General features: G+C 44.2%; 2 protein-coding genes and 1 non-coding gene across 4 annotated transcripts; 1 reads left to right on the forward strand and 2 right to left on the reverse strand.

Moving 5' to 3' along the window:
- Positions 1–2,648: 2,648 nt before the first annotated feature.
- On the reverse strand, positions 2,649–14,545 carry TRIR (telomerase RNA component interacting RNase). 2 transcript variants are annotated; one of them, XM_075206647.1, is made up of 3 exons: positions 13,684–14,536; positions 4,388–4,468; positions 2,649–3,458 (listed from the first exon to the last, which is right to left on the reverse strand). In XM_075206647.1, the coding sequence occupies exons 1-3, from the start codon at positions 14,353–14,355 to the stop codon at positions 3,351–3,353; spliced, it is 861 nt and encodes a 286-aa protein (XP_075062748.1). In that variant the 5' UTR covers positions 14,356–14,536; the 3' UTR covers positions 2,649–3,350. The 2 variants fall into 2 exon arrangements, with proteins under 2 accessions (XP_075062748.1, XP_075062749.1); XM_075206648.1 differs by lacking the exon at positions 2,649–3,458 and having other exon boundaries at positions 4,392–4,533; positions 13,684–14,545.
- LOC142156285 (small nucleolar RNA SNORD41) lies at positions 4,004–4,073 on the reverse strand. The gene has a single exon (XR_012692350.1). It is a non-coding gene; the product is annotated as a small nucleolar RNA SNORD41 (small nucleolar RNA).
- Positions 14,546–14,833: 288 nt separating the features above from the next.
- GET3 (guided entry of tail-anchored proteins factor 3, ATPase) lies at positions 14,834–24,649 on the forward strand. The gene is made up of 7 exons (XM_075206646.1): positions 14,834–15,215; positions 20,902–21,049; positions 21,362–21,510; positions 22,231–22,381; positions 22,468–22,575; positions 23,590–23,787; positions 24,084–24,649. The coding sequence occupies exons 1-7, from the start codon at positions 15,073–15,075 to the stop codon at positions 24,213–24,215; spliced, it is 1,029 nt and encodes a 342-aa protein (XP_075062747.1). The 5' UTR covers positions 14,834–15,072; the 3' UTR covers positions 24,216–24,649.
- Positions 24,650–27,614: the final 2,965 nt, after the last annotated feature.

Genomic DNA, 27,614 nt, shown 5'->3' on the forward strand with positions numbered 1-27,614 from the left:
CAAAATACACTTGTTCCAGTGTTCTGTAAGTCTTCTTTCAAATTGTTCTCTGCCAATAGCAGTAGAGGCTGTACCTCCATTATAGAGCAGCTTTTTGTGCCCCTTTGATGGTTTAGATAAGGCTCTACTGTATGGTTGCCTGAATGTACTCTGATGTACAGACCTGTAGTGAGATCCTGGGAGTAAGCGCATACTTACATTTGAGGGTAGTGTGGCAATATCTTCCTGGCACTGGCCAACTCCTGTACAAATGTGGCGCACCAGACAAATAGACTTGTATCTGTTGCAAGGAATAGATGCTCATGATCTGTAAAGGAACGGCTGCTTTCCACAGTGCTGTTAGCAGACCACCACTGCAGATCCCTTTTCACCTCCTTTGTTAGTGAAAGCAGCTGACCTTAATCCTGGTATTTCTGTTCCATTTGAATAGAAAATGTAGTCAAAGACTTCCCAAGTGTAGTAGTTTGGCTCATGCTGTCATAAGACCCAATACCCTGAGGGAAGCCTTCTGGCACCTTTTTTTTGTCACAAATCCCACAAAGAATTTTCTGTTATTTAGGGGTTTGGTTTGTTTTTTTCTCCACAACCTTCTCACTTCTAGTCTGTGTTTCTGCCCTAGAGACAATATTGTAAACGACTACTAAAAATAGACCATAGGTACTTACTCTAACCTGTGCCCTTGGGACTGTTTTTTCCCTCCATATTCACGTTAGTTGTTTTGTAGAGAGTGTGTGGCTATCCCATCACATACAATGCTCCACTACCCACTTCTATCAATGGCCGATCTTTAAAGGCACAGAGGCAAGAAGACAGTCACCATTGATGTAGGAGGATGCACTAACAGCAAAAGGTACCACAAGGTGCCTTATATTATGCAGCTCTCCTAGCTTCAGAGGGATGCAAGCCCCTATAAGGATGGCACTGCTCTAAATACTGGTGCCTTGTAGCCCCTCATAGCTGCTGGAGGATGCAAGCCCCTATAAAGGAGGATATAGCTCCGTGAGTAGGACAGTCCCACCACTTATGCTCTGTTAACACTCAGGAGTGCACTGCCAGACCTTCAGGAGGAGTAATCTCCTATCCTCCTTAAGGCAAAAATAGAAGTCGGTAAGCACAGAAAATAATATACCTGAACTGCCTGACTAATACAAGGACAGGAAAGAGGGAGGTGTGTCCTATATACCCTCCAGCTGTGTGGAGTGCAGATAGGTGATTAACCCCATAGTGTATGCTGCCATGGAGGACCAGCAAATATAAACTACACCAGCTTAAATCTTCATGTCTCCACCACCTACTCAATCTTATGCTTTTAGGAGTAATTATCTGTTATGATAGTCCTTATATTGTGAATAAAGCTAACAAACCATCTATGTACAACCTGACCAGCAACAAACCAATACATGAAGTGTAATAAAGGGTAAATACTTTAGCAGTTGTCCTGTTGCCACATTTCTATGAATGTCTGCCCATGTCCATAACTTACAGTGCAGCAGATCCTTCCAACATTTACCCCATGTATAACAAAAAAAAAAAAAAAGAAGCATCTGCCTTATTGTTAATGGACAAAGTTCTGTTTCTATACATAATACTCCGATATATTTCCTTGAGCACCCCCCTTCTGGTGCAATTTCTTCTCCATGCCTCAGCAATCTGGGCATCAGGTGACCATTTGATATCCTGAATTCAGAAGAAATGGCAGTTTCATAGTGGGTCACAGATAGCAACATACATGGAAGGAGGATGGGGGGGGGGTGAGCTGGTGTTCAGAAAGTTGTAATACAAAATAAAAACCTCTATGTATATACATTATATAATTGTTACTTTCTGTAAAGAAAAACCAAAACAAGTATTGCAATAATGTACTCCATACAGATATCAGGCATTCTATGACCTGCATATATGGTGGCCGCTGACTGCCTCTAAGATCCATAACAAAAGATCCATAACAAAATAAACCAAGTCAACTTTACAGCTGCATGGACAATGGCTACAGACTGGCACTTCTGATCAATATACCTCTACAGTCAGCGATCTAGTGAGAGATTGTTATAGCAGTTAAAGAACAAAATAAAAGTCTTAATTCTATGCAGACCCAGATTGTCATCCAAATTGTGAACAATTAGCTTTTACAAAGTAACCTTTTTATATTCAAGCAGATTTCTGGCAAAGTGGTGCTGGGGAACCTGCCTTCATCTCCACACTAATTCCAACTTAAACCTAGGTACATAGAGTATGGGGTCATCCACCCAACACCCACTATGAAATTACTACACTAAAGATATCCACAGCTCTCTATGCTGTACTACCCACAGGACAGCAATTCTACATGTGGCATTTCGACTGCCATGAGACATTGATAATATTCTCTCTAACCTAGTGTGTAGAAACTCTGTCCTTGTAGACAGCACAAGACTAAACCGCAGGAATGAGCCCCAAGTGATCATGTTATACCTAGCAGCAAAATGTGAAATATTTTATTAATATACCCGTTACGTTCTTTAAATGTATCCTCTTTGTACATTTCTGTGCGTTTATCTTTCAAAGATAAGAATTTTAAAAAATAAAAACAAAAAAAAACAAAAAACTGCATACCACCCCCCCCCCCCCCCCCCCAAAATAAGATTAATTAATGTTAAGTTAAATCCAGCCAGATACTGGGCCATCACAACCCAAAGTAAGTTTAATTGTTCTACAACCATAAAACAACAGAAGAATGGAAGGAGATGACAATCATGGGGGACATGTACTTTTTTTTTTTGCAAAAAAAAAAAAAAGTCTGCTAGAAATTGCCAAATGTCTCAATTACTTAGATGTAACCAAAGAAAAAAAATGATAAGACATTGGTACAACTCCAAAACGGAGGCCTTTAGGATATGAATATATTTAGGGTCAACTTTTAGTTTAAGAAGACGATATTCTACACAGATATTTGGAACACAAGCATTCTTACAAAACTTAATTGGAAAATTATTCATGCCCCACACAGAAAAAAACAAAAAAAAAACAAGAACATCTAAAAAATAAAATAAAGACATTATCTATAGTCCTCTATTCCACGGCAGCAGACAGGGGTTGCGGTCAGAGGTTCTCTTAGCGGCCAAGCAAAGGCAGAAATATCCTCTAATTCGCCAGCACTGCGTTTTAGGACCCACTTGGAAAGTCTTTCCTTTCTCTTGTAAAGCATAACAAGTTCAGTACAGGTTTAGCAATGTATAATCCACAGTGAAGTAGGGGACAGCAAGAGGAGCTTGCAACAGGAGGATAAGTGAGGGCAAGAAAGAAATACTCTGGTCTGGGAAGCCCAAGCCACCCCCAGAAGATTGTGCAGCACAAGTCTGTGATTCTCCACATTATTTGACCAGCGGTCGGGTTTTGTCATCGTCGCTGCACTGGTGGGCTTTGTATTTTTTCACCTCTGCCATGTACTGTGCCCACGCCCCACCTTTGCGTGATAGTACCTGGGAGATGGACAGAGAACAGGGAGTTATTACATGAAGCTTAAACGTCCCAACACATCATAGACTACTGTAACGTAAAGATTCCCTTCTCTCTGCATGGAGTGCCATACATGTGGTGTCCATACACCATAGTCCCTGCCAGGTTTATATCTGTATACATATCTATTGGAAAATACCTGTTATGTCCATTCTCCAGACAGTATTTATCATGTATGCAAGATAGAAACTAATATTGCTTCAAAATATAGAATACATTTTTAATGAATAGATTGTTAGCTGTTGAGTGGATATTCACATCAGTTATATATATATTTCATGTAACGTACAAGGGCCCATTTGGCAGGGGTGTTCTAATGATCATTAGGATGTAAAAGAAACTGTATATTCACCCCATCTACCTGTATGGAGAGGGAAGGGTTTGTGGCCACAGGTCGGACTTGTCAAAACATGATTTTGACATACAGATAACCACTTTGCACTTGCAAAACCTGATCCATGCATTCTAGAGGATGGGCCAGTAGCTATAAACCTGGTGCTGGGCCTCCCTGGATCAGACAGTATGAATACAACAACCTTCAGGGGAAATCAGGTAATCGCATTATGCATCACTTCCAGAAGGTGCAGCTACCAGTATAAAGATAAGGGATCATTTCAACCATTGCTTTCTTAGGAAACAGAGACCCAGGACTTCAGATGTGAAAACCCACTAGCAGAACTATACTCTCTCAACTAGATGCTAAATACTATTGGCATTATACAATAAGATCCTCATTTCGGAAAGCCTGCAAGAGCAATATGCATCTGTTGGAAATAATGGCACGGTTATACACCCTTGAATTTTAGGTACAGGGACAGAAGCAAACAAAGCCCAGCTGCAGTTTACACAGACACACAAAGCAGGACGTATTAACAGAAAAACCATTTCTCACCTCCTCATCTTCAGACTTTGGCTTCTTGGCTACCATGCCGGTCTTCAGGGCCAGCTTTGCACCTCCTCTACGCTTGCCCACCTGGGGGTGGAAGGGACAGAAGACTGCAACCGTTATACGAGCCCTTGCAGCCTCTCTGTGTCCCTCTATATAACAGAATATAAGGGAGGCCTGGGTTAGACAGGCACAAGACACTCCCCCACCTACAGTGCAACAGAAACCAGACAGCTCCATGTTCCCTCCCGCAGATCCCAGTTTAGGGGAGAGGGTGGTGCTAAAGCCTCTGGAGGTCAGCAGGATATGTAGAGGGCCCATCACAATCAAGGAGCATACAAATACATATACTCGTTTAATATGAAACTACTCTACCACATATCATAGGAAACTGGTCATAAGAATAAAGTAATTGAAAATAACAATGCTCATTAAAAAACAAAAGCCATGAACATATCCAGTTGAGGGAGCACATAATTAAATACACCCCATGTCCCCTTGTGCTGTAAAATGTTTATTAAGTCTTTCTGGGTAATATGAAAGCACTGTGTAAATATGCTTATACCTAAAAGACTACTCCTAGCTACCTGCAAATTAAGGTAAAGAGCAGGTTTATCAAAGTTAAGTACAAGAGGAAAATTATAGATGCCAATTAGCAGCAGTGTCATTGTACCCAAGTCAGTGTCAGATTTCATACTGTACCCAGGCTGCCCTGTCTGTAGATTAAAGACGACATGTCACCTGGCTCTGTCATTTTATGGCTTTATTACATAATACCTTGTGCACAATATCATTTGCAATGATATAAATATTCTATATAAAGGGTACGTTTCCTCTAGTCCTGGGTATAGCACATAAACAGACCACTGCATACAATGTTCTCTCCCGAACTAATAGGGTCATCGGGGAACAGTCTTTTTTGTTTTTCTACAGTGTGCACTGTAGCCAGCAAAGTTATCTTCTAGAACCCGGTGACAAGTCCTTATATAGTTGTATATGGAATGTGTATGAATAAGGTATATTATATAACCTTGAGGATATTATGAATATATAATGTTCTAAGAAGAGCCTATATGAATGAAGGATAGTATCCAAGGAAAGATGACTATTTACAACTAAATTCATAAAAATGGTGTTAAGTTAGTCTTTTAACGCAGTCTTAAATACCTTAAAGTCTAATAAACAGATGCTGCTAGCAACGTCGTGCTAGTTAATTGGAATTTAAGGATTTAAAAAACAAACAGGCAATAAATAAAATTTGAAGTCACCAATAGTCATGTCCAAATTAGAATCACCAACACAGTACATCTCTTCTGTCTTGTTTAGAAGCACTCATGCCCTACATCAGTGATTTTAATGACGTGCCCCTAGCATGCTCTTTCTACCAAAGCCAATACAAGTGAGAATTAGCACCCGTACACAGGCTGTACGGGTGCTAAGCCAACCAGAAGAGTTCCTACTAAAAGAGCCCGTCGCTCTATAGATCTCAGTTTTGTACTGACTTCCAGGTAATAGAATATAAATAAAAGGTAATTTCACAGCTAGTACAAGATCATTGCTAAAAATATATAAGACTGAGATAACACACAGGGCGCCTACCCTGCAGGGCATGTAGCATGGATTACACCTATTCTATGAAAAGTTTCAGTACCTGAACATAAAAAAAAACTAGCATAAAGTACTGTAACTGAGTAGTGTACATACTGAGCACAGACCACATCGCTACCACAAGGTGCAGCTTTACAAATCATCACACACAGTTCAGTAAACTATAAAGCTCTGAAGAACATAAGGCTTAATGAACAGGACCACCAGTTAATTCTAATAAACTCTACAAGAAGTGTATGCACCTGAAGACAACCAATCTACTTTCAATGGTACCTGTACAAAAAAATACAAAAAAAATCTAGTTTCCAGAGGGCATGAAGGCAGATGTTCCCCAGTGTGTATAAACATGAAACAACCATACTGTTTGAGTGACTAGTCAACTGTAGGTTATTATGTATCACCTTACCCCCAACTCGACTGCGGAGCCAAGTTTCAGGGAAACTCTGTGCACAAACTAAATCGACACATTAATAAGTAAACCGGAAACAAAAAAATGTTGGACCAGTATAATGCTCTGTAAATACACATACAGGATGCACCATAAACCAGCGTTAGCAATAACTGCTGCAAGCACATCACTATTTGTATTACATACCACACATTATCAGGATAGCTGTACATACAGAGACACAGAGCTGTAACACCAAGTCCAAAACACACAAAGTACTTGTTATATAAGACTATCACGGATCTTCTTAACTCTTTATATCTAGCAGGATTACCAATATTAAATATAAATAAGGTATTGTCCAGAACCTAGTACAAATTATCCAAGTATTACTCCTGGATTTTCCTGAAAAGGGCAAACCAAGCCTGGATACCAGACATCCATAGCAGTACCCAGCATGCATAAATCTAAGCACATGAATCCAGAATGTAGCCCCCTTTAAGGGTCTACATAAATTATGGGAACTTTGTGGCACATGTTGAATGGCCCAGTTGCTGCTCTGTATTACAATCATGCACCTCTGAACCCTTCCATGCTTTAATAAGAACAGAACAAACACTAGCTTGATTTGTGCAGACAATACACAACTGGTGTATCTAGTTGTGACTTGTACAGAGAACCACACCAAACAAAATGTAAACATGGGAGGTGAGCAAAGTGAAGACAGTCACCAGAAATATATGCATATACAATCAGTGTCACAATTAATCACATAACAATGCTACCTAATGCAAAGTAATCAGAGGCAAAATGGAAACAGCAGGAAGTTGGAGGACCAGCCTCAAGTGCATATACAAACAACTAGAAGATATGTATAACAATATTATGTATTCTGATTGTATATACACATTCATCCACACCTTCCCTTGCCCCCTACATACAGGGTGCTGTAATACACGTTTGTATGTATATACTACATTGCACCATGCACAACACAAGTGAGAATACAGGACTTTCTATATAAACCAACTCAGAGATAATCAGCCATATGTTGAATCTGAGCATAATATATAGCATCACAAAAAACAACATGAAAGGTATACAATAATGAAACATCCAACAAACTAAAACTACACAAAGGAATACAAACATAATAGGTGCTGAAATAATATTACCTTGTGAATAATAATGTAAACCTATGAAAGACACCAACAGGATGTGAATAAAACATACATCTCACACAACAGTACTTAGGTTTGTAAGTGTAATATGGAAATGCTGCATAAATGAAATGTACACACATACAACATATACATAGCCTCTATTATCATTTATGTTTCACCACCATTTCACACTGCGCTGTACACAGAATATTTAATCATTCACACTAGTCTCTACCCAGATGGAGCTTACAGTCCAAATACTCTAAACACACATGTTAATTTTGTCAGCAATATTATATTTTTTGTTTTTGCTGTGAGAAAACCAAAGTACCTGGAAAAAATCCATGCAAACACACAGAGACCATAGAAACTCTACATAGATAGGGCCCTGGCCATTATCATTTATAAAGTGCCAGCAAATTCTGTAGGGCTGTTCATTTGTGAACAAACACAGTAATAAAACAATACTGGGTAATACAGACAGAGGTAAGAGGGCCCTGCCCACAAGCTTACAATCTATGGGACAATGGGTATTTGAGAAGAGATGGTAAGTGCTATATACTGCAAAGGTAAAAACTGCTTAGTGCACTGTATGATCCAGTCACACAGCAATGTTGGTCAGGGGGTTGTTGTCTTCTGTGAATTGTGTAGAGGGTGGTAATAGGATAACCAAGTGGTTCCCAAACTGTGCGCAGTGGCCAAGGACGTGGTAAGCAAAGCAGGGGCGTACTCGTCAATTATTTTGGATTAGGGGTGCCTTGCAAAAATGATGCCAACCCTAAGGGTGCCTCCAAATAAGAAAGTTTGGGATCCACTGGGGGTAACCTAATGAGGTTAAGAGGGTGGTTGAGGAATTTTATAAACTTGCCCAAAGAGGTGGATTTTCAGAGGAAACTTGTAGGTTTGAAGATCAGAAAAAATTCTTAAATGTGTGACGGAGGGCATTCCATAAAGTGGGTGCAGCCTGTAAAAAAAAGTCCAGCAGCCAGGAATGACAGCATGTAATGAGAGTAGCTGACAGACATAGAACAGAGGTGAGGAGTTGGGAGATATTTTAAGACAAGTGAGGAGATGTTTGTTGGTACAGTTTTGTTGATGGCCTTGTAGGTTAGTTGAATTATTTATATTGGATTCAGTAAAAAAAAAACAAAAAAACAGGCAATCGATGGAGACTGAAAGTAGCTCAGCAGTGGAACATTTTGCAAGAAAAATCAATCTAGCCGCTGCATGCAAAATAGATCGTAGGGGCGAGTGATTCGTGGGAAGATCAGTAAAGAGGAAATTGCAAAAGTCAATGTGGGAGATAAGTGTATGAATGAATGTTTTTGCAGGGTGTTGTGTGAGATATGCACATATTCTGGAAATGTTTTTTAGATATATGCAACATGATTTCTTACTCAACATGCTACCTAAACTCGTGTCTATTCTCTCATCATCTCCCGTCTCAACTATCGCAACATCCTGCTATCTAGCATCCCCGACATCCATATATCCACGCTTCAATCCATCCTAAATGCTGCTGCAAGACTGATCTTCATCTCTCACCGCTCCACATCTGCTGCGCCACTTTGACACAGGGAGCCAGTGTAGGGATTTGCATTCAGACTCGGATTCAAAATTACTCACCCTTACCTACAAAGCCGTCAACACTACCCGCAGCTGAATACATCTCAAATCTCATAGCAAAATACTCTCCCTCCCGCCCTCATAGATCTACCTCTGACCTGCTCCTTGTCTCATCTCGTCTCTGGTAACCACCTCTCCCACCTACAATACTTCTCCCGTGCTGCTCCCCACTTATGGAATTCCCTACCACACTCAGACTTAACCACAGCCTTCAAATCTTTAGACACTTTTTGAAAATCAATCTCTTCTTTTAGAGGTGACCTTATCCCTGAAAACACTATTTACACTAATGCACCCTCACAACTATCCCAATCTCCATTCTGAAACATTTGCTCCTCTTATCACCTGTGCCCTCATCAACTTACAATGTAAGCTCTCTAATGTGTAGAGTGCTTCATACCCTTTGTTTTCATGTCTGAATCTATTCTGTCTACCTTGTATGTCCCTGTTTTATGTATGTACTGTTTTCCCTACTGTACAGCACTGCTGAGTACTGTGGTATAATAACAGTAGAAAGATTACAGCTTTTAGTTAGAGGTGGAATGAGCAGAGGAGAGAGGGATCTATGGATTTGTGAGGGTATTTAATCAAGAGGACAGAAGGTAGAGTAAGAAGATGAGTAGATACTTCATCTTCATTTGCAAGATCAAATGGAGAGTGTGAGGGTGCTGAAAAGGAATTGAGCCGATTGCTTGTCGGTACTATCACATTAGTCGGAACCAAAACCATGCCTCCAGTGCTGTGATGCATCAATGCTAACAATGTGCCACAGTGCCTATTCGAAAGTCTGCTTATATAAACAGAAAGCAGCATCAAGAGTAGTGTTTTCATACATAGCCACACTATGCAAAGCTCTTTAAAATAATAAAAAGAGAGTGGCTGGGTGTTTGTTCTTGCCAGTAGCCGAGAACTCCCTCCTACTTCTACTAGCTAAGAGGGCTGAGTAATAGCACATTAAGAAATGGTAATCTGTCAAAGGCCCTGGGGACATGTTAGGAGCAGTCACGCTGTCATTTAACCATTCATAAATATACACAAAAGTAAACTACAGGTTGCTGAGACTATTACAAGGCAGTACTGAAGCTATATACCTTTGTATGTACGCAGGTGTATGTAAAACAGTTTTGAAAGCTCGCCAGACTTGTCCTTAGGCCTCAGACAGGTTAGTGTTACTTTGGGTTTATGTGACTAATTACATTTGCCTATGATATGGCCCCAGTATCACCTTCAGAGGATCTTGTCAAAGTACTTTCACAAATGCTGGACCTTGCGCGCCCCCCCCCCCACACACACACTTACTAGCTTTATAAATGCAGCCTGCACCCACAGATGTGAGACTGTCTGCAATTGTCACAAGTTACAAATTACACAGGGTCCCCATCCCCCCCAGTTTTGTTTGAGAGTTTTCATTTAAAACACTAATTTTGTGAATTTGGCCACGACCGTGTGAAACATTGTTAAAACGGGTGTAGATAATATAATAAAAAAATGTGTTGACAAAACAACCAGATATTGGCTTTCATATTCTAGACCACACTAGAGAGACACCATGGTTAAGGTGGGCAACACCACATTTTCCCTTTGCAGCAGTATTCATGAGTGTTCCCCCTCACAACTATCCCAATCTCCATTCTGAAACATTTGCTCCTCTTATCACCTGTGCCCTCATCAACTTACAATGTAAGCTCTCTAATGTGTAGAGTGCTTCATACCCTTTGTTTTCATGTCTGAATCTATTCTGTCTACCTTGTATGTCCCTGTTTTATGTATGTACTGTTTTCCCTACTGTACAGCACTGCTGAGTACTGTGGTATAATAACAGTAGAAAGATTACAGCTTTTAGTTAGAGGTGGAATGAGCAGAGGAGAGAGGGATCTATGGATTTGTGAGGGTATTTAATCAAGAGGACAGAAGGTAGAGTAAGAAGATGAGTAGATACTTCATCTTCATTTGCAAGATCAAATGGAGAGTGTGAGGGTGCTGAAAAGGAATTGAGCCGATTGCTTGTCGGTACTATCACATTAGTCGGAACCAAAACCATGCCTCCAGTGCTGTGATGCATCAATGCTAACAATGTGCCACAGTGCCTATTCGAAAGTCTGCTTATATAAACAGAAAGCAGCATCAAGAGTAGTGTTTTCATACATAGCCACACTATGCAAAGCTCTTTAAAATAATAAAAAGAGAGTGGCTGGGTGTTTGTTCTTGCCAGTAGCCGAGAACTCCCTCCTACTTCTACTAGCTAAGAGGGCTGAGTAATAGCACATTAAGAAATGGTAATCTGTCAAAGGCCCTGGGGACATGTTAGGAGCAGTCACGCTGTCATTTAACCATTCATAAATATACACAAAAGTAAACTACAGGTTGCTGAGACTATTACAAGGCAGTACTGAAGCTATATACCTTTGTATGTACGCAGGTGTATGTAAAACAGTTTTGAAAGCTCGCCAGACTTGTCCTTAGGCCTCAGACAGGTTAGTGTTACTTTGGGTTTATGTGACTAATTACATTTGCCTATGATATGGCCCCAGTATCACCTTCAGAGGATCTTGTCAAAGTACTTTCACAAATGCTGGACCTTGCGCGCCCCCCCCCCCCCCCCACACACACACACTTACTAGCTTTATAAATGCAGCCTGCACCCACAGATGTGAGACTGTCTGCAATTGTCACAAGTTACAAATTACACAGGGTCCCCATCCCCCCCAGTTTTGTTTGAGAGTTTTCATTTAAAACACTAATTTTGTGAATTTGGCCACGACCGTGTGAAACATTGTTAAAACGGGTGTAGATAATATAATAAAAAAATGTGTTGACAAAACAACCAGATATTGGCTTTCATATTCTAGACCACACTAGAGAGACACCATGGTTAAGGTGGGCAACACCACATTTTCCCTTTGCAGCAGTATTCATGAGTGTTCCCCAGTGTATCCAAATAATGTTTTATCTGGTGAAAGATTACAATCAATAAAGAAAAGATAATATTGTAAACATATCAATTAAATAAGGTATCTGGTGTGTTAGGGTTAATAATAAATGAATGATATATCATCATCGATTTGTAAGACACCACAGTACATACATAAAACTAGGACATACAAGGTAGACAAAATAAATGCAGACCTGAAAACAAAGGGTATGAAGGACCCTGCTCATTAGAGAGCTTACATTCTAAGTGGAAGAGGGCACAGGTGAAACAAGAGAAGTAAATGTGTTTCAGAATGGAGATTGGGATAGTTGTGAGGGTGCATTTGTAAAAACAATGTTTTCGGAGATAAGGTCACCTCTTTAAAAAAAAAAAAAGAAGATGGGTTTTCAAAGAGCATCTAAAGATTTGAAGGCTGTGGGAAAGTCTGATTGAGTGTGGTAGGGAATTTCATAAGTGGGGAGCAGCACGGAGAAGTATTGTAGGGAGGAGAGAGGGGTGGTTACCATGTAAGCTGGCTCTATACGATAACCAATACTGACCCACCGCTAATCCCCAACAGCCATAGTCTGCCATTTTTCTAACATGTGGTACTAAACAAAAGCCTGATTGGTTGGTTAAACAAGTCTTGAAAAATATATTATATGATGTTGGAACATCTACTTTGTGTAACCTGCCTCTGGTGGTATTTCCAGCAGAATGTAAGGACAGCTCCTTCCCCATATCTGTATACTGAACAGCTATGGATTGGATGAATGGTGCATCTTCTACAGAAGGCAGAAAGACAACACATGGCTGCTCTATGCAACAATACAGAGAATGGGCTGGAGCCTTACACATGTATCCAACCTAAACATTATGTCTGTCAGTGTGTATGTGAGTAATGAGTTGTATAAAGCATGGCCTTGCGCTATTATATGGTCATGTAAGCTTAGTCATCTAATGCCCACATTTTACAGTACATGAATACATTACTCCGATCAAACCCCTACACACCGACATCGGGGGCACACGCTACATTGATCTACACGCGCTAGAGCGCTCTACACAGCGACATCACGACACGCTACCAGTGACATCAGGGGGCACCCTATACCGATCTACACAGTGACATCAGGGGGCACCCTATGCCGATCTACACAGTGACATCAGGGGGCACCCTATGCCGATCTACACAGTGACATCAGGGGGCACCCTATGCCGATCTACACAGTGACATCAGGGGGCACCCTATAACGATCTACACAGTGACATCAGGGGGCACCCTATACCGATCCACACAGTGACATCAGGGGGCACCCTATGCCGATCTACACAGTGACATCAGGGGGCACCCTATGCCGATCTACCAGTGACATCAGGGGCACCCTATACCGATATATATACAGTGACATCAGGGGCACCCTATACCGATATATACAGTAGGGGCACATTATACCGATATATACAGTAGGGGCACATTATACTGATATATACAGTAGGGGCACATTATACTGATATATATATATATTATATATAGTTGCTGTACAGACAGTACACGGCCTGTGTACACAGTAATATACACATAAGGAGGCCCCGGGTCTCTTACAAAGCTGACGGGCTTCCTCTTCTCCGGCTTCGGCTCCTCCACCTCGGCCTTGGTCTCCTCCTTACCCCCGGACTCCATCTGCTTCTTGAAGAGCTCCAGGAAGCTGCCGTCGTTGGCGAAGTGGTTGACCCCGGAGGTGGAGGAGGCGGCGGGGGCGGCCGGGGAGGGCAGCACGGCGGCCGGGGGGTTGTACTGCGGAGGGTTGTTGTAGAACCGCGTGTTGGGGTAGAACCGGGGGAAGGACTGCACGGAGTCCGGGAAATCCCCGAGCAGGGGGGGCCGCGGTGCCTGCGGGAGGGGGGAGGTGGTCAGGACGGGGGCCCGGGAGAGAGTGGGGAGCGAGGACACGCCGGGAGGGGATGGGGGAGCGCTGGGAGGAGATGGGGGAGTGCCGGGCGGAGATGGGGGAGCGCCGGGACGGGATGGGGGAGCGCCGGGACGGGATGGGGGAGCGCCGGGACGGGATGGGGGAGTTGGTGGGGCCGGGGGGAGCTCTGCCTCCTCCGGTATGGCGGCATCCTCCCCATCGTCGTCGTCATCATCGTCGTCCTCTTCTTCTTGCCGCACCGGGGCCTCTACCGCCGCCCGCACCGGGGCCTCTGCGGCCTCCTCATCTCCCTCCTCCGCCTCACTGTCCTCCCCAGATCCAGGCCGCGGGCTCTCCTCCGCCATCTTGCGACGACCGGCGGTCACTGTAGAGATGCCGGCTTACCGCGGGCAGGCCCGTCCCCCTCACACAGACACAGCAGCGCCGTGCACCGGACCCGCCGCCGAGCCGCACGGCCAAACGTGAAATTGGCGGGAAATTCGGTTCTGCGGCTTTAAAATGGCGGCCAGTTGTTAACTGAAGGGTGAAGTCGGTTGGTGAGGTGGGCGGAGTCATAAACTGCCTGGCACGCAGCGACCAATAGTGGCTCGTTAAAGATGTGACGGTCTCCAATCGCAGCGAGGCGGAGACAGACAGGCTAATCAGCCAATGATGGGACGGGAGTGTTTTTCTTTGGCGATAGTGTAAATGCGCTGTGACGACGCTACAGCAAGTTGGTGGTCGTATTACCTGTGATTGACACAAAGATCAGCCAATCACCAGTTAGGGTATATGCCGTTCTTTAGTTACGTTTTGTTGCCTTGCCTTTGACAGTGATAGGCATCCGAATCATCTAATCAGAAACCAGTATTGGGAAACGTTGCACCAATCGTAGAGTACGGCTGACAAGTTATAGCTTGACAGTGATTGGCATCCTGGGCAACCAATGGCTGAAGGGAAACCTTGCACCGGGATCGCCAGTATTGGAGAGTGGTCAGGCGGGGCGTCGAGTACCGGTCTGATTGGCTACCTCCGTGCGTGGAGAAGGTTGGCTGCCTCAGGTCACGTGATTCCGCAGAAAGATGGCTGCGCCGGTGGATGATGAGTTTGAGGATGCCCCAGATGTGGAGCCTCTGGAACCCACTCTAAGCAACGTCATAGAGCAGAGATCTCTCAGGTGGATCTTCGTGGGGGGGAAGGGCGGAGTGGGCAAGACCACCTGCAGGTGAGCGACCTGGAGTGTTCCAATACCAGATGTGAGCTGGGTGGAGGTGGACTGTACCAACTGTGCACCTGTGTAGGGGGTGGTCTGTGGGTGCAGCTATCTCTGCATTGGGGGGTAGTAGTGGTTTGATTTCTTGTAGAGGGGCTATTCTAGGGTATCTACCCTGTGACTGTACAGACTACAAGTCCCAGCATGCCCTTCTATCATTCTGGTTATTGGGTTGGTCCAGTGATCATCTCTGGGTTAGGTTATTGAGACAAGAGGCAGAAATCCTGCAAGATGGAGATCTGCCCTATGAAGGGGCTACTGTACCCCAATCACCCTGTCATTTACCTTGTGTCTGATGAATCAGCCCTGGCCAACCTGTGGCTCTCCAGATGTTCAAAAAACTACAACCCCCAGCATGCATTGTCAGTAGAAAAGGAACTGATATCTGTCAGGGCATGCTGGGACTTGTAGTTTCACAACACCTGGAGAGCCACCGGTTGGCCAGGCCTGGATTACAGCACTTTGTGAAATCAGTGTCTGTAAAATTTACAGACTGGTTGCACCATTGACTTTGTTATTGTCACCTGTTGTTCTGTAGCATGCACAGTTGTATGCTGTCTCCCTGCCCGGGTTGCGTTGCAGTCTATTTTTTGTTCTGGGAAACCAGGAGGCCAAGGGACTTGTCCAAGGAGCTGACACTTGGACTCACCTTGCGGTTACTAGTTGGTGTGTCGCCTTAGAGCCCATGTAGGGATCTCACTTTCATAGTTATGTTCCTTAGTCTACACCCTCCCCTGGGTACATCTCAGGATAGTGTCATGGATGCGTATTATTTTTTTATTAATTTTTATTTATAGGGCGCCACAAGGTGTCTGTGGCGCCGTACAGGGACAAAAACGAATTACAATACAGGGTAAGACAGCACAGTACAGTAAACATGAAGCACAGTAACTCAGTAAGCTCAATGCACAGCTAGTGAGGGCGGGGGGAGTATCCGCAAAAGGAGGGCGCGGAAGACAGGGAGACCCCCAGAGGGGGGAGGAGGGCCCTCGAGGAGGAGGGCAAAGTAGCTGGAGAGCAGAGTTAGAAGTGGTGGAAACAGGAGGAGAGATGGCCCTGCTCAGAGGAGCGTACAATCTAAGGGGAGGGGTGGACAGACGGAGAAACGCAGGGGAGAGAGGGAGAGTAGAGGGACGGAGCCAGGGAAGGGGAAAAAAGGGGGAGAGGCAGAGGATAAGGTAGGTAGTTAAGTGGGAGACTGGAAGGCTTTAAGAAAAAGGTGGGTTTTTAAAGCCCGTTTGAGACTGGGCAGGTTAGGGGAAGTCCTGATGGAGGGAGGGAGCTTGTTCCAGTGGAGGGGGGCAGCACGGGTGAAGTCTTGGATACGCGCGTGGGAGGAGGTGATCAGGGGGGAAGATAGGCGACGGTCATTGGCAGATCGGAGAGGGCAGGATGGAGCGTGAATAGATAGGAGAACAACATTTGTTGTCTATAAATAATAACAAAACCTTCAGTGTGACAGTTGGCAATTGTAGCCTCACAGAAAAAAAATCATTTTCTTCCTGACCCCATAAATGGCAAGAAATATAAAATACCTGGGTCAATCACCTTCTAGGGAGATCTACAATATCTGTTTCAATCTCATGTATTTACTCCTGTTTATGCATTGCTGGATTTAATTTGCCTTTGTAGCTGCTGCCTAGCACAATGTGCTACTATTAACGTTTCTGTCAGATTGTCTTTTGACATCTCAATTTTCCCAAATTGTATCCAATTTAATGTGTAATTAGCATAGTTATTACAGCGGCCTAGGTGCATAACCTAAATTTAGTTTCAACTGCCGTGACTGAGTTTACCATTTAGTCTCTAGCAAGTTACTATCCTGCTCTGTGTAAATTACCCTACATAGCTTATAGTTATCAGCAACTAGGGACACCTTGCTGTCTACGCCATGTACAAGGTAATTAATATAAGGATTGGAAAGGGACAAGGCCCAATACTGATCCCTGTTTCATTTAGAACTACCCTTTGTTTTCTATCCTTCACCCAGTTTTTTTACCCATGTTCATATTTTTCCCCCTAAACCAGTGATGGCTAACCTGTGACACTACAGGTGTTGTGAAACTACAAGCCCCAGCATGCTTTGCCAGTAGATAACTAGCTGATAGCTGGCAGAGCATGCTGGGACTTGTAGTTTCACAACACCTGGAGTGTCACAGGTCAGCCATCACTGCCCTAAACCAAGTACTCTCATCTCATGTACAACGTTTTAGGGAGAAAAAAAATTAGACATAGAGATAGAGCTAATGACCAAATAACATATAGGGGTAAATGTATCAAGCTGGGGTTTTGAAAAAGTGGAGATGTTGCCTATAGCAACCAGTCTTCTCCAGACATAGTTAGTACTTCCAGGCTGACATAGGGCGGTAGCTATTTGGCGTGCTTGGTGAGAGATGAATTGTCCTCTAGAACAATACTGGCTATTATAGACAAGTATAATGCCAAGCAGATTGCGGGTGCCAAAATTGCTGGGATCTTGTTTGAGTACTGTAGTAACCTGTATGGATCGCAGGCCAAGTATACACCCACCCAGCTAGCAGACTATTTGAGCAGCATTGGACTCCCCCCGCTTGTCGATGGATTAAACAGACCTGTTGGATTCCCCCATCTTAGAGGAGGGGATGATGCATCCACGTTCTCTCTCCCAACGACGCCAAAATACTAGCAGAAATTCTGTCCATGCAGCTTAATGGGATTATACATGAGATTGTCCACCCGGATGGCGGGGGAGAGGGCAGTGGTTGTGTCTCTTGATATGGCCAAGACCTTTGACTCTGTTGAATGGGGCTACCTGTGGTACGTGCTAGCTGGTTTTTGCATTGGCCCTCAGTTTATCGTTCATGCTCAGTTACTTTACTCTGCGCCGGCAGCCAGAATCTGTGTCTACGGCCCCGTTTGGTCTGGGGGTGGGGAACTCGTCGGGGTTGTCCCTTATCCCCTGTGCTGTTTGCACTAGCAAGTGAACCCCTGGCTTGTCTTATTTGCTCCCACGCCAGCATTCGAGGCATCGAGATGGACAGGGTCACTGACAGCATAGCGCTGTACGCGGATGATATGCTGGAGGATTCAGAGGGGTCAGTGACTCAACCCCTTGAGGTGGTCGAAGGCTTCAGGAGCTTCTTGGGCTGTAAAATAAATTGAAGCAAATACATTGTTTTTCCACTAGGTAGGCAGATCCCTCCTAATGCTATCTCCTGTCGTTCACTAATGTGAACCACTAAGGTCAAATACTTGGGAATCTGCGTGACGGCTCATGCATCTGACTATGTTAGGCTTAATATTGACCCAGTAACTGAATATTTAAAAAAACAAGTGCCACTCTTGGCTAAAGCTCACCTTTATGGTTACTGGTAGGGTTAACCTGAAAAAAAAAATGGTCATTCAGCCGAAATACCTCTACCCTGTGTATCTACTGATGCCGGTGTTTCGAAATATCGATAAACACCTGATCCCTTGGTCTGGGGTAGCAAAAAGGCAAGAGTTCTAAAAACACTGGAGGATTAGTCCTACCAAATCTCAGAATTGAATACCTAGCCTCTCGGCTTACTCACTTGGTTTCAGGGCTGCATGTCCCCCCCGGACACTTCTTTCAGACACTTTTTGGGTAAGCAGATGGACCCCTCCCTTGGTCCATTGCAGGTTCTATTGGCCAGACATTGGCCTCTCAAGCTAGCCCTTATAATACGGCAGGCATCCATGGCTTGGGCAGTGACTCGTACTCTCCTGGGAGGTGAATAGAGATGCTCTTCTTGTCTACGGTTCCAACAGGTGCATTTTTGCGTGCTGCACAGACTATATTTCACCCCAACTCGCTTGCACAAAATGGGATGACGCACCACCTGACTGCCCCAAGTGGCGCTGCCTTGGGCACATTCTGGCACCTGCTGTAGACCTGTCCGGTCGTTCGTGCCTTTTGAAACAGGATATGGAGTCGCATCTCCTCCACATTACCAATTGCCCCCGCCTTGTGTCCAGAGATTTGTCTCTTTGGCATCACGTTGGAAGAGAGTTTTAATAAGCCGATCTTCAAATACATATTTACTCTAGCTTCTCTGGTCAATGTAATTCTTGCCAGGGTTTGGATGGCGTCTGATCCACCCCATGGACTTTTCTGGTCAGTGAGGTGTGGAAGCATGATCAGTTCATGTATGAGAGTAGGAGGCCATGCATAACTATCACAAGGTTTGGCATCATTGGCTCAAGTCTCAGTTTGTTGCTCATCTCCATCTACCACCAGGGATGACTTTACTTGTCAGTCCGGTGCAGCACTGATGCGAGAGGTACTGCGGTTTGACCCACCTAAACATTTTATTTATTGCTGATGTGTTATTACCATAGTACATTGTCAAAGGTGATGCTGTAAGGTGGGTGAAGGGTCATTCACTATCCTAAGCACAGATGTATGACAGTATTTTTGTTCTAGATAGATGGGTTGTTTTCTTTTCTTGTTTGGTTTGTTTGTGATGGAAAAAGCAAATAAAAATATTTAAAAATAAAGATGCTCCCTATCCACACAAGCTTACAATCTAAGCTCCAAAGCAGGAGAAAGGTCAGCAGAGGGAAGTGGGAATAACAATGGGAGATGCTGAAATAGAACAGACATTGGTAAATTTCTTACAGGGTGGAAAGATACATTTTCATGGTGCATTTTATAACATCAGACTTTTTATTGTGAATTACAAGCATTAATTATGTGTAAATTTCTCATTGTATAATAAAATCTAAAATATACAGGTTGATTGAATTTGTAAAGGTAAGTTTCCATATTGTGACACTGTATAGAACCTGACTATGTATCTGAGATGTTATCGCAGCACTTTTCCATTTAGTGCCATGTGGCTGCCGGCAGTGTCTGTTGCTGCTTAGACAATAAGTGTGGTGTGCGTAGGAAAAACGATGTCCCCCTTTTGCCCTAACTGGTAACGTACATGTATTCCCGAATATAACCGGTAACATACATGTATTCCCGAATATAACTAGGGAAGGACGTATAGCCCCGTATGTAACCAGGGACGGGCGTATGGCCCCGTATGTAGCCAGGGACGGACGTATGGCCCCGTATGTAGCCAGGGACGGGCGTATAGGCCCGTATGTAGCCACGGACGGGCGTAAGGCCCCGTATGTAGCCAGGGACGGGCGTATAGCCCCGTATGTAACCAGGGACGGACGTATGGCCCCGTATGTAGCCAGGGACGGACGTATGGCCCCGTATGTAGCCAGGGACGGGCGTATGGCCCCGTATGTAGCCAGGGACGGGCGTATGGCCCCGTATGTAGCCAGGGACGGGCGTATGGCCCCGTATGTAGCCAGGGACGGACGTATGGCCCCGTATGTAGCCAGGGACGGGCGTATGGCCCCGTATGTAGCCAGGGACGGGCGTATGGCCCCGTATGTAGCCAGGGACGGGCGTATAGGCCCGTATGTAGCCAGGGACGGACGTATGGCCCCGTATGTAGCCAGGGACGGGCGTATGGCCCCGTATGTAGCCAGGGACGGGCGTATGGCCCCGTATGTAGCCAGGGACGGGCGTATGGCCCCGAATGTAGCCAGGGACAGGCATATATTTTGGGAAGAGTTGGATTCAGTTATTATACATGATGTGGGATGTAGTGACTGGAGCCTGGTGTCTGTCCCCCAGTTGCAGTCTGGCCGTGCAGTTATCTCGGATACGGGAGAGTGTGCTGATCATTTCCACGGACCCTGCTCATAACATATCAGACGCCTTTGACCAGAAGTTTTCCAAGGTCCCCACCAAGGTTCGCGGCTATGACAACCTCTTTGCTATGGTGAGTACTCCATGTAAACCCAGGACACGTACCCCTGCCCCGTCATACCTTCTCACACGTACTTGTAGGTGTATAATGTACCATGTATAGCGTGTTTTAATGAATTGGGCATTTCAGGGTGATTTAATCTATTCTGCACAATGCTGAGACTGAGATGTATTCACTCAACTTTGTAGCCTCCCTGAAGCCTTAATTTTTCCTCAGTCTTTATTAATTTTATCTATTTTACGCTCTTTGCCATGTGCTATACCCGCTGCACCACCCACAGTGTTTGTATGTGCCAATGTCGTCCAACCTGTGTGTGTTGTGCAGGAGATTGACCCCAGCCTGGGGGTGGCCGAGCTGCCCGACGAGATCTTTGAGGAGGACAATATGCTGAGTATGGGTAAGAAGATGATGCAGGAAGCCATGAGCGCCTTCCCGGGAATAGACGAAGCCATGAGCTACGCCGAGGTGATGAGGTGAGCTGCCAGCAAGGGCTGTTGTGTGTGCCCTGGGACGCCATTGGTTGCCATGGGTTACAGCAGGATTTCTCTAGGTCATGGTAATAAATAAGCTCCTTGATGTTTTATTGTGCAGGATGTAGCGTTTAGAGTTTCACAGGCGGCGGGAGAACGCAATAATTAAATCAGGGGTATTTAGTTTTGGTGTAACGCATGTAGGGAGGTTGGTTTTGCTGGTTGTTTGCGCCCTGGGTTGGGTGTAGATACTGCGTGTGGGGACCCTACTGAAGGCTATCGGTCAAAGACTGATAAATAAATCGGAATGTTCGGTATCGGATAGAAATGTGGTTGCGTTGAAACAACATTGGCTGAAGGATAGACGGTGAGTTCTAGTAAATGGATTACATCCTGAAGAGGAGAGGCCACCTTGGAGGAACCCAAGGACCTCAATATGCTTGGAGATGGTAATATGATAGAAGCTTGGGGGAAGTTTGGGGAAGAATTACTTTACCGAAAGTCTAGTGGATAGGTGGTAGAGGGGAATTAATCATGAGTGGGATACACATAAGGTTATACTGGGCCGACTAGATGGGCCGTGTGGTTCCTATCTGCCATCGAGTCTGTGTTTCTATGGTGTGTTCTGAGACTGTACACTTCACTTGGATGTGGTGTCCTAACTATGGGGCCGATGAGGATGTCCCCTTGTGATTCAACATGTCTGTACTTTACTTCCCACAGGCTGGTGAAAGGAATGAATTTCTCGGTGGTGGTCTTTGATACGGCCCCCACAGGGCACACACTTCGGCTCCTCAACTTTCCGACCATTGTAGAGCGAGGCCTGGGGAGACTGATGCAGATCAAGAACCAGATCAGCCCCTTTATCTCTCAGGTGGGACCTCATTCTGTAGCTGATACTGGTTCCGACCCCTTCAGCCGCTGACTCCTAATTTCCTGTTTACACTCTCTATCCCCCAGATGTGTAATATGCTGGGCCTGGGGGACATGAACGCTGACCAGCTGGCTTCCAAGTTAGAGGAGACTCTCCCCGTCATCCGGTCGGTCAGCGAGCAGTTCAAAGATCCGGTGAGAGACCTATGAGCTTAATACACTCAGAACTGATGCCCATAGACAGTATGTCAGTGATGTTACAGGTTTCTACATGAACGCTGGTCAGCGCTGCCTCTTCTATGTGTATGTGACAGAGGCAGGCATAAGTACCGTACGAACGTCACCTTGCTTACCGTACAAGTGTTTCCCATTGATTCAGCACTGTAGGGTGTCATTAGGAAACCTATAGACAGTGATGAGAATTTTTATAATGGGTTACAGAACGTAGGCTATGAAAGTCACTGCAACACATCACTGAAAGTAACATTATTATCAGTACTAGCTGAAATACCTGGCGTTAAAACTTCAAGTTATTAAGTTATCAATGTAGCCGTCAACCTTTTAAAAATAATTAGCAGCTCTTCCAACACACCCATGAGGTGACTGCCCAGTGTCGTTTTTGTTTTTATATAAAAAGTTATTCAAATCCATCCAGTAGAAGGCCCAGAACAGGCTAAGTTGTGCCCAGCGTACACCAACGGGAGGTCCGTTCGGGACCTTAACCCCCACCTAAAACCTGGCCAGGTTCCAACTGGACCACCTCGCGTTGGTTTCATCCCAATCGGTGCAGGGGTGTGTAAATGCATAACCGGACAGACAGACCAATGAATTTTATATACAAGATTGTTTATATAGCGTCAGTCATTTACACAAGTGCTGTATAGAAGATATGTAATCATTCACATCAGTCCCTGCCCCATCGGAGCTTACAATCTAACTGCCCTCCTACAAAGAACACACGCTAGGGGCCATTTTGACACTTAACCTACCAGTATGTTTTTGGACTGTGGGATAAAACCCACGCAAACACGGGGAGAACATACAAACTCCACGTAGATAGGGCCCTGGTCAGAATCAAATTTGTGACTCCAGCACTGTTTAGTATACTTAAGAATTTACTATTTTTTCGGGATGGGTACTGTGTCCCCCCTCTGTTGGGATATGCAGTTTGAATATTGCTGACGTTCTGGTTGTGTTGTCCACAATTAGGAGCAGACGACATTTATCTGCGTGTGTATTGCCGAGTTCCTGTCGCTGTACGAGACCGAACGTTTGATCCAGGAGTTGGCGAAGTGTAAAATAGACACCCACAACATCATCGTCAACCAGCTGGTCTTTCCCGAGCCAGAGAAGCCGTGCAGGATGTGCGAAGCCAGACACAAGATCCAGTCTAAGTACCTGGACCAGGTAATCGGAGCATCGGGGTGGGGGGGGGTGGCTGCGGCTCCTGAGAGAGAAAGAGGGGAGATAAATGAACAGAGGCATCAGAGAGAGGGACAGACAAAAGAGAGGGGGTGTACGGGAGATAAGAAAGAGGGGTGACATAAATGGGTGAGAGAAAAGGAGCAGCAGAGAGAGAGGATTAGAAGGGAGACCAGCGGTGATACAGGCTGGAGAGAACTATACTATATGTAGTATCTCACTCCTACCACTAGGTGGCACACATAGCAAGGAGCTGACCCATACAATTATTTCTCCCCCAGATGGAGGATCTCTATGAAGATTTCCACATTGTGAAGCTTCCTCTTCTCCCACACGAGGTCCGGGGTGCAGAAAACGTCAACACCTTTTCTAACCTTCTCCTGGAGCCATACAACCCCCCCAGCGGGAAGTGAGATGTCGGGGTGCTGGGGGCACCTCACCGTTTCATAAGCACTACAGAGGCAATCAAGACAACCTCACCAAACTGACAGACAGATCAGGTTTTACCCCTCCCAAAACCTCCTCTCAGCCCCCCCTTATTTTTGTTTTGGGAGGGCTCTATTTATTTTTGGATTTTGGGGAACAAGTCACTTTGTACATCTCACTCGCTCCCATCTCCTTGTATTCTCCGTTTGTTCTGTCTCTCTCTCCCTTATTGTCTGTCTTATTGTCTCAAGTCTTCACTAACACATTAGAATGTCGCACTATACATCAGTAACGAGCATGACTGCCACAAGAACTGTAGTGATGGTGTATATCAGATATACTTCTTCCTTCCATAATAAACACATTCTGTAGTGCTCTGGGAGTGGAGCGAGAATTAAAATCTGTTTATAAAAAACCCAAACTGTTGTGTGATCATTATCAGTGTGTATATATATATATATATATATATATATATATATATATTATTATACTCCGTATCATTATACAGTGCAGTGTGATCATTATCAATGTATAGATACTCGGTGTCATTATACAGTGCAGTGTGATCATTATCAGTGTATAGATACTCAGTATCATTATACAGTGCAGTGTGATCATTATCAGTGTGTAGATACTCTGTATCATTATACAGTGCAGTGTGATCATTATCAGTGTGTATAGATACTCAGTATCATTATACAGTGCAGTGTGATCATTATCAGTGTATAGATACTCGGTGTCATTATACAGTGCAGTGTGATCATTATCAGTGTGTATAGATACTCAGTATCATTATACAGTGCAGTGTGATCATTATCAGTGTGTATAGATACTCAGTATCATTATACAGTGCAGTGTGATCATTATCAGTGTATAGATACTCGGTGTCATTATACAGTGCAGTGTGATCATTATCAGTGTATAGATACTCGGTATCATTATACAGTGCAGTGTGATCATTATCAGTGTGTATAGATACTCTGTATCATTATACAGTGCAGTATGATCATTATCACTGTATAGGTAGGTATATGGCATGGTTATATACAGAGAGTGACACACCACAGTCAGGCAGTGGCTGCATTAGCAGAAGGTCACGTTATATAGCTGGTGTAACGCTTGTGCCTCATGTCTCCAGCCCTGAAACGAGCTCTTGCTGATCCGCCTCCCGTCTGCCCGGCCGTCACTTTCCCTCACAGCTCTACCCTCCCGCCCTGACTGTTTTCAGTTTTCTGCTTAATTAGTGTTAAACAAAGCGCCCAGGGGAGCCTGCATGAGACATGAAGTTCCAGGAAGAGGAGAGGAGACGTCTGAGCCCCTTACATAACCTCCCGAAACATCCACACCAGAGCCTCAGCCACCCGCTGCTACACTGCCATGTTACTGTAATACCAGATATCATTATTGTGTGTTGTGCGTAGTCACACAAGAGCATTAACATTACTACTGAGTAGAACATAGTAAGTATTCTGCAATGTTCCATCAGGATTTGGTTTAGTGTCGCACATAGCTGAGGCAGCCATTTTGTAAGCTGAACCACTGTCTGTAACTTCAGCCTATCAAATCACTAGGAACCAGTGACATCACTAAGGCCAACAATCGACTACCCTACATATGGCGGAGGCAGCCATCTTGTGGAATAGACCAATAGTCATGAGATTGCAGCCTGTGCATTGACCAGAAACCAGTTTATTGATGTATGCGGCAGCCATTTTGTAGTATTTCATAGTGAATAGATTTTTTTTGCACACCAATATCCCTGCATACAAGTACTGAGTGACTTCAGGGGGCTGCTTGGACCCTGAATGGGAAAGTGACTGAAAAAGAACCGTAGCTAGTATTACGGGCAGGTTTCATAGAGACACGCCAGCATAGATCGTTAGCTCTTTGGGACAGGAACCTGTTACGGTCCCCTGTCCTACATTGAGGGGAATCCTTTATCTTTCAGTGTAGTTGCTATGTGCTTGTGTTAAATGCTTTATGGCAGGCCTGTCCAACCTGTGGCCCTCCAGGTGTTGTGAAACAACAAGCCCCAGCATGCTTTGCCGGTAGACAACCAGCTGATAGCTGGAAGGGCATGATGGGACTTGTAGTTTCACAACACCTGGAGGGCCGCAGGTTGGACAGGCCTGCTTTATGGTGTCACGTTGTTAGAGAACGGAGATGGTTTCAGTGATTCTAATTCTCCAGCAGGAATCCAGTTTATAACACCAGTGATACCAACACTTGCTGTAATCTCCGCTCATTTCCTGAACCATCTCTGTGCAAACAGGTCAATCTAATGTTTATTGTTTCTAACTAAGACAAATGGTTATATAGTGATTTGTTTTGTACACAACACATGAGAGAGGTAAGGGACAAGGACAATGGGTAAAACGAACATCTTTGTGTTCATGTACACACAGAAAACTAGTAGGAGTTAATCTGCAGAAGACACTTGTTTCATCCAGTCTGCTCAATATCTAGTCAAATACAAAGATGGCTGCCACCATTGTTGCTTCAGGGGAGGGAAAGAAAACGAGCGAAAAAAGATCTGTCTGTATTAAGAAAAATCTTGAGTAGATTTACTAAGACTTCTAAAAAGGAAAAGTGGAAGTGTTGCCCATAGCAACCAATCAGATTCTAGTTATCATTTATCTATTACATTCTAGAATGTGATTGCTAGGATCTAAGGGGTATATTAAACTGTGAGTTTGAAAAAGAGGAGATGTTGCCTAAAGCAACCAATCAGATTCTAGCTGTCATTTTGTAATCAAATATTAAATTGAACGAGTCTTGGTTCAGGGAAGATATTCATCCATTGCTAAGAGTAGAGGGAGATCATTCCAGTGGTGGGGGCCAGCAGGGAAGAAATCTAGGACACGGGAGTGAGATATGGTTACCAGAGTGGAGGAAAGGTGAGGGCTATGAATGAGGGGTGCTGAAGGTTCTAAGTATTCTCCCAGAGATCCAAGTGATAGTGCCTAATTCCTGGGGTTCCGTCCCCGTTTGGTGATACACTTACTATATAAATTCTTGTACGTTAGCCTTATTCAATGTCTTATAAATGGATATTTCATATTTAAATGAAAACAGAAATAATAGCGGATCTAGTGCATTACCACTTTACAAAATCTTCAGTCTTAATGGATAAAAACACATAATATAATATAAAAAAGTAGGTATCCAAAATGTCTCTATCACAGTGTTCGAAAGAATGGTAAGTTTCCTGGGGTACTGGAGTCACCGGACATTACGTTCTATAGATATTGCAGTAGTTAAGACGACTGTCACAACACTTTCCCTACCCAATGCGTTTTGACTGCAAGTACCAGCCATTTTCAAGTCCTTTTATAATGTTGACACAAACATATAACAAACAGAAAGGAAAAACGTCCAAAAAAAAC

The sequence above is a fragment of the Mixophyes fleayi genome, chromosome 4, assembly GCF_038048845.1.
Source record: "Mixophyes fleayi isolate aMixFle1 chromosome 4, aMixFle1.hap1, whole genome shotgun sequence".
Taxonomy (NCBI): Eukaryota; Metazoa; Chordata; class Amphibia; order Anura; family Limnodynastidae; genus Mixophyes; species Mixophyes fleayi.

Bases quoted from the DNA above. Each gene is read 5' to 3' on its own strand.
- GET3 (XM_075206646.1), top strand. From the start codon at position 15,073: ATGGCTGCGCCGGTGGATGATGAGTTTGAGGATGCCCCAGATGTGGAG. The intron at 21,511-22,230 runs GTGAGCTGCCAG...TACTTCCCACAG, and splicing joins AGCTACGCCGAGGTGATGAG to GCTGGTGAAAGGAATGAATT. The intron at 22,576-23,589 runs GTGAGAGACCTA...GTCCACAATTAG, and splicing joins GCGAGCAGTTCAAAGATCCG to GAGCAGACGACATTTATCTG.
- TRIR (XM_075206647.1), bottom strand. From the start codon at position 14,355: ATGGCGGAGGAGAGCCCGCGGCCTGGATCTGGGGAGGACAGTGAGGCG. The intron at 4,469-13,683 runs GTAAGAGACCCG...TTCCACCCCCAG, and splicing joins AGAGGAAGCCCGTCAGCTTT to GTGGGCAAGCGTAGAGGAGG. The intron at 3,459-4,387 runs GTGAGAAATGGT...TCCATCTCCCAG, and splicing joins CAAAGTCTGAAGATGAGGAG to GTACTATCACGCAAAGGTGG.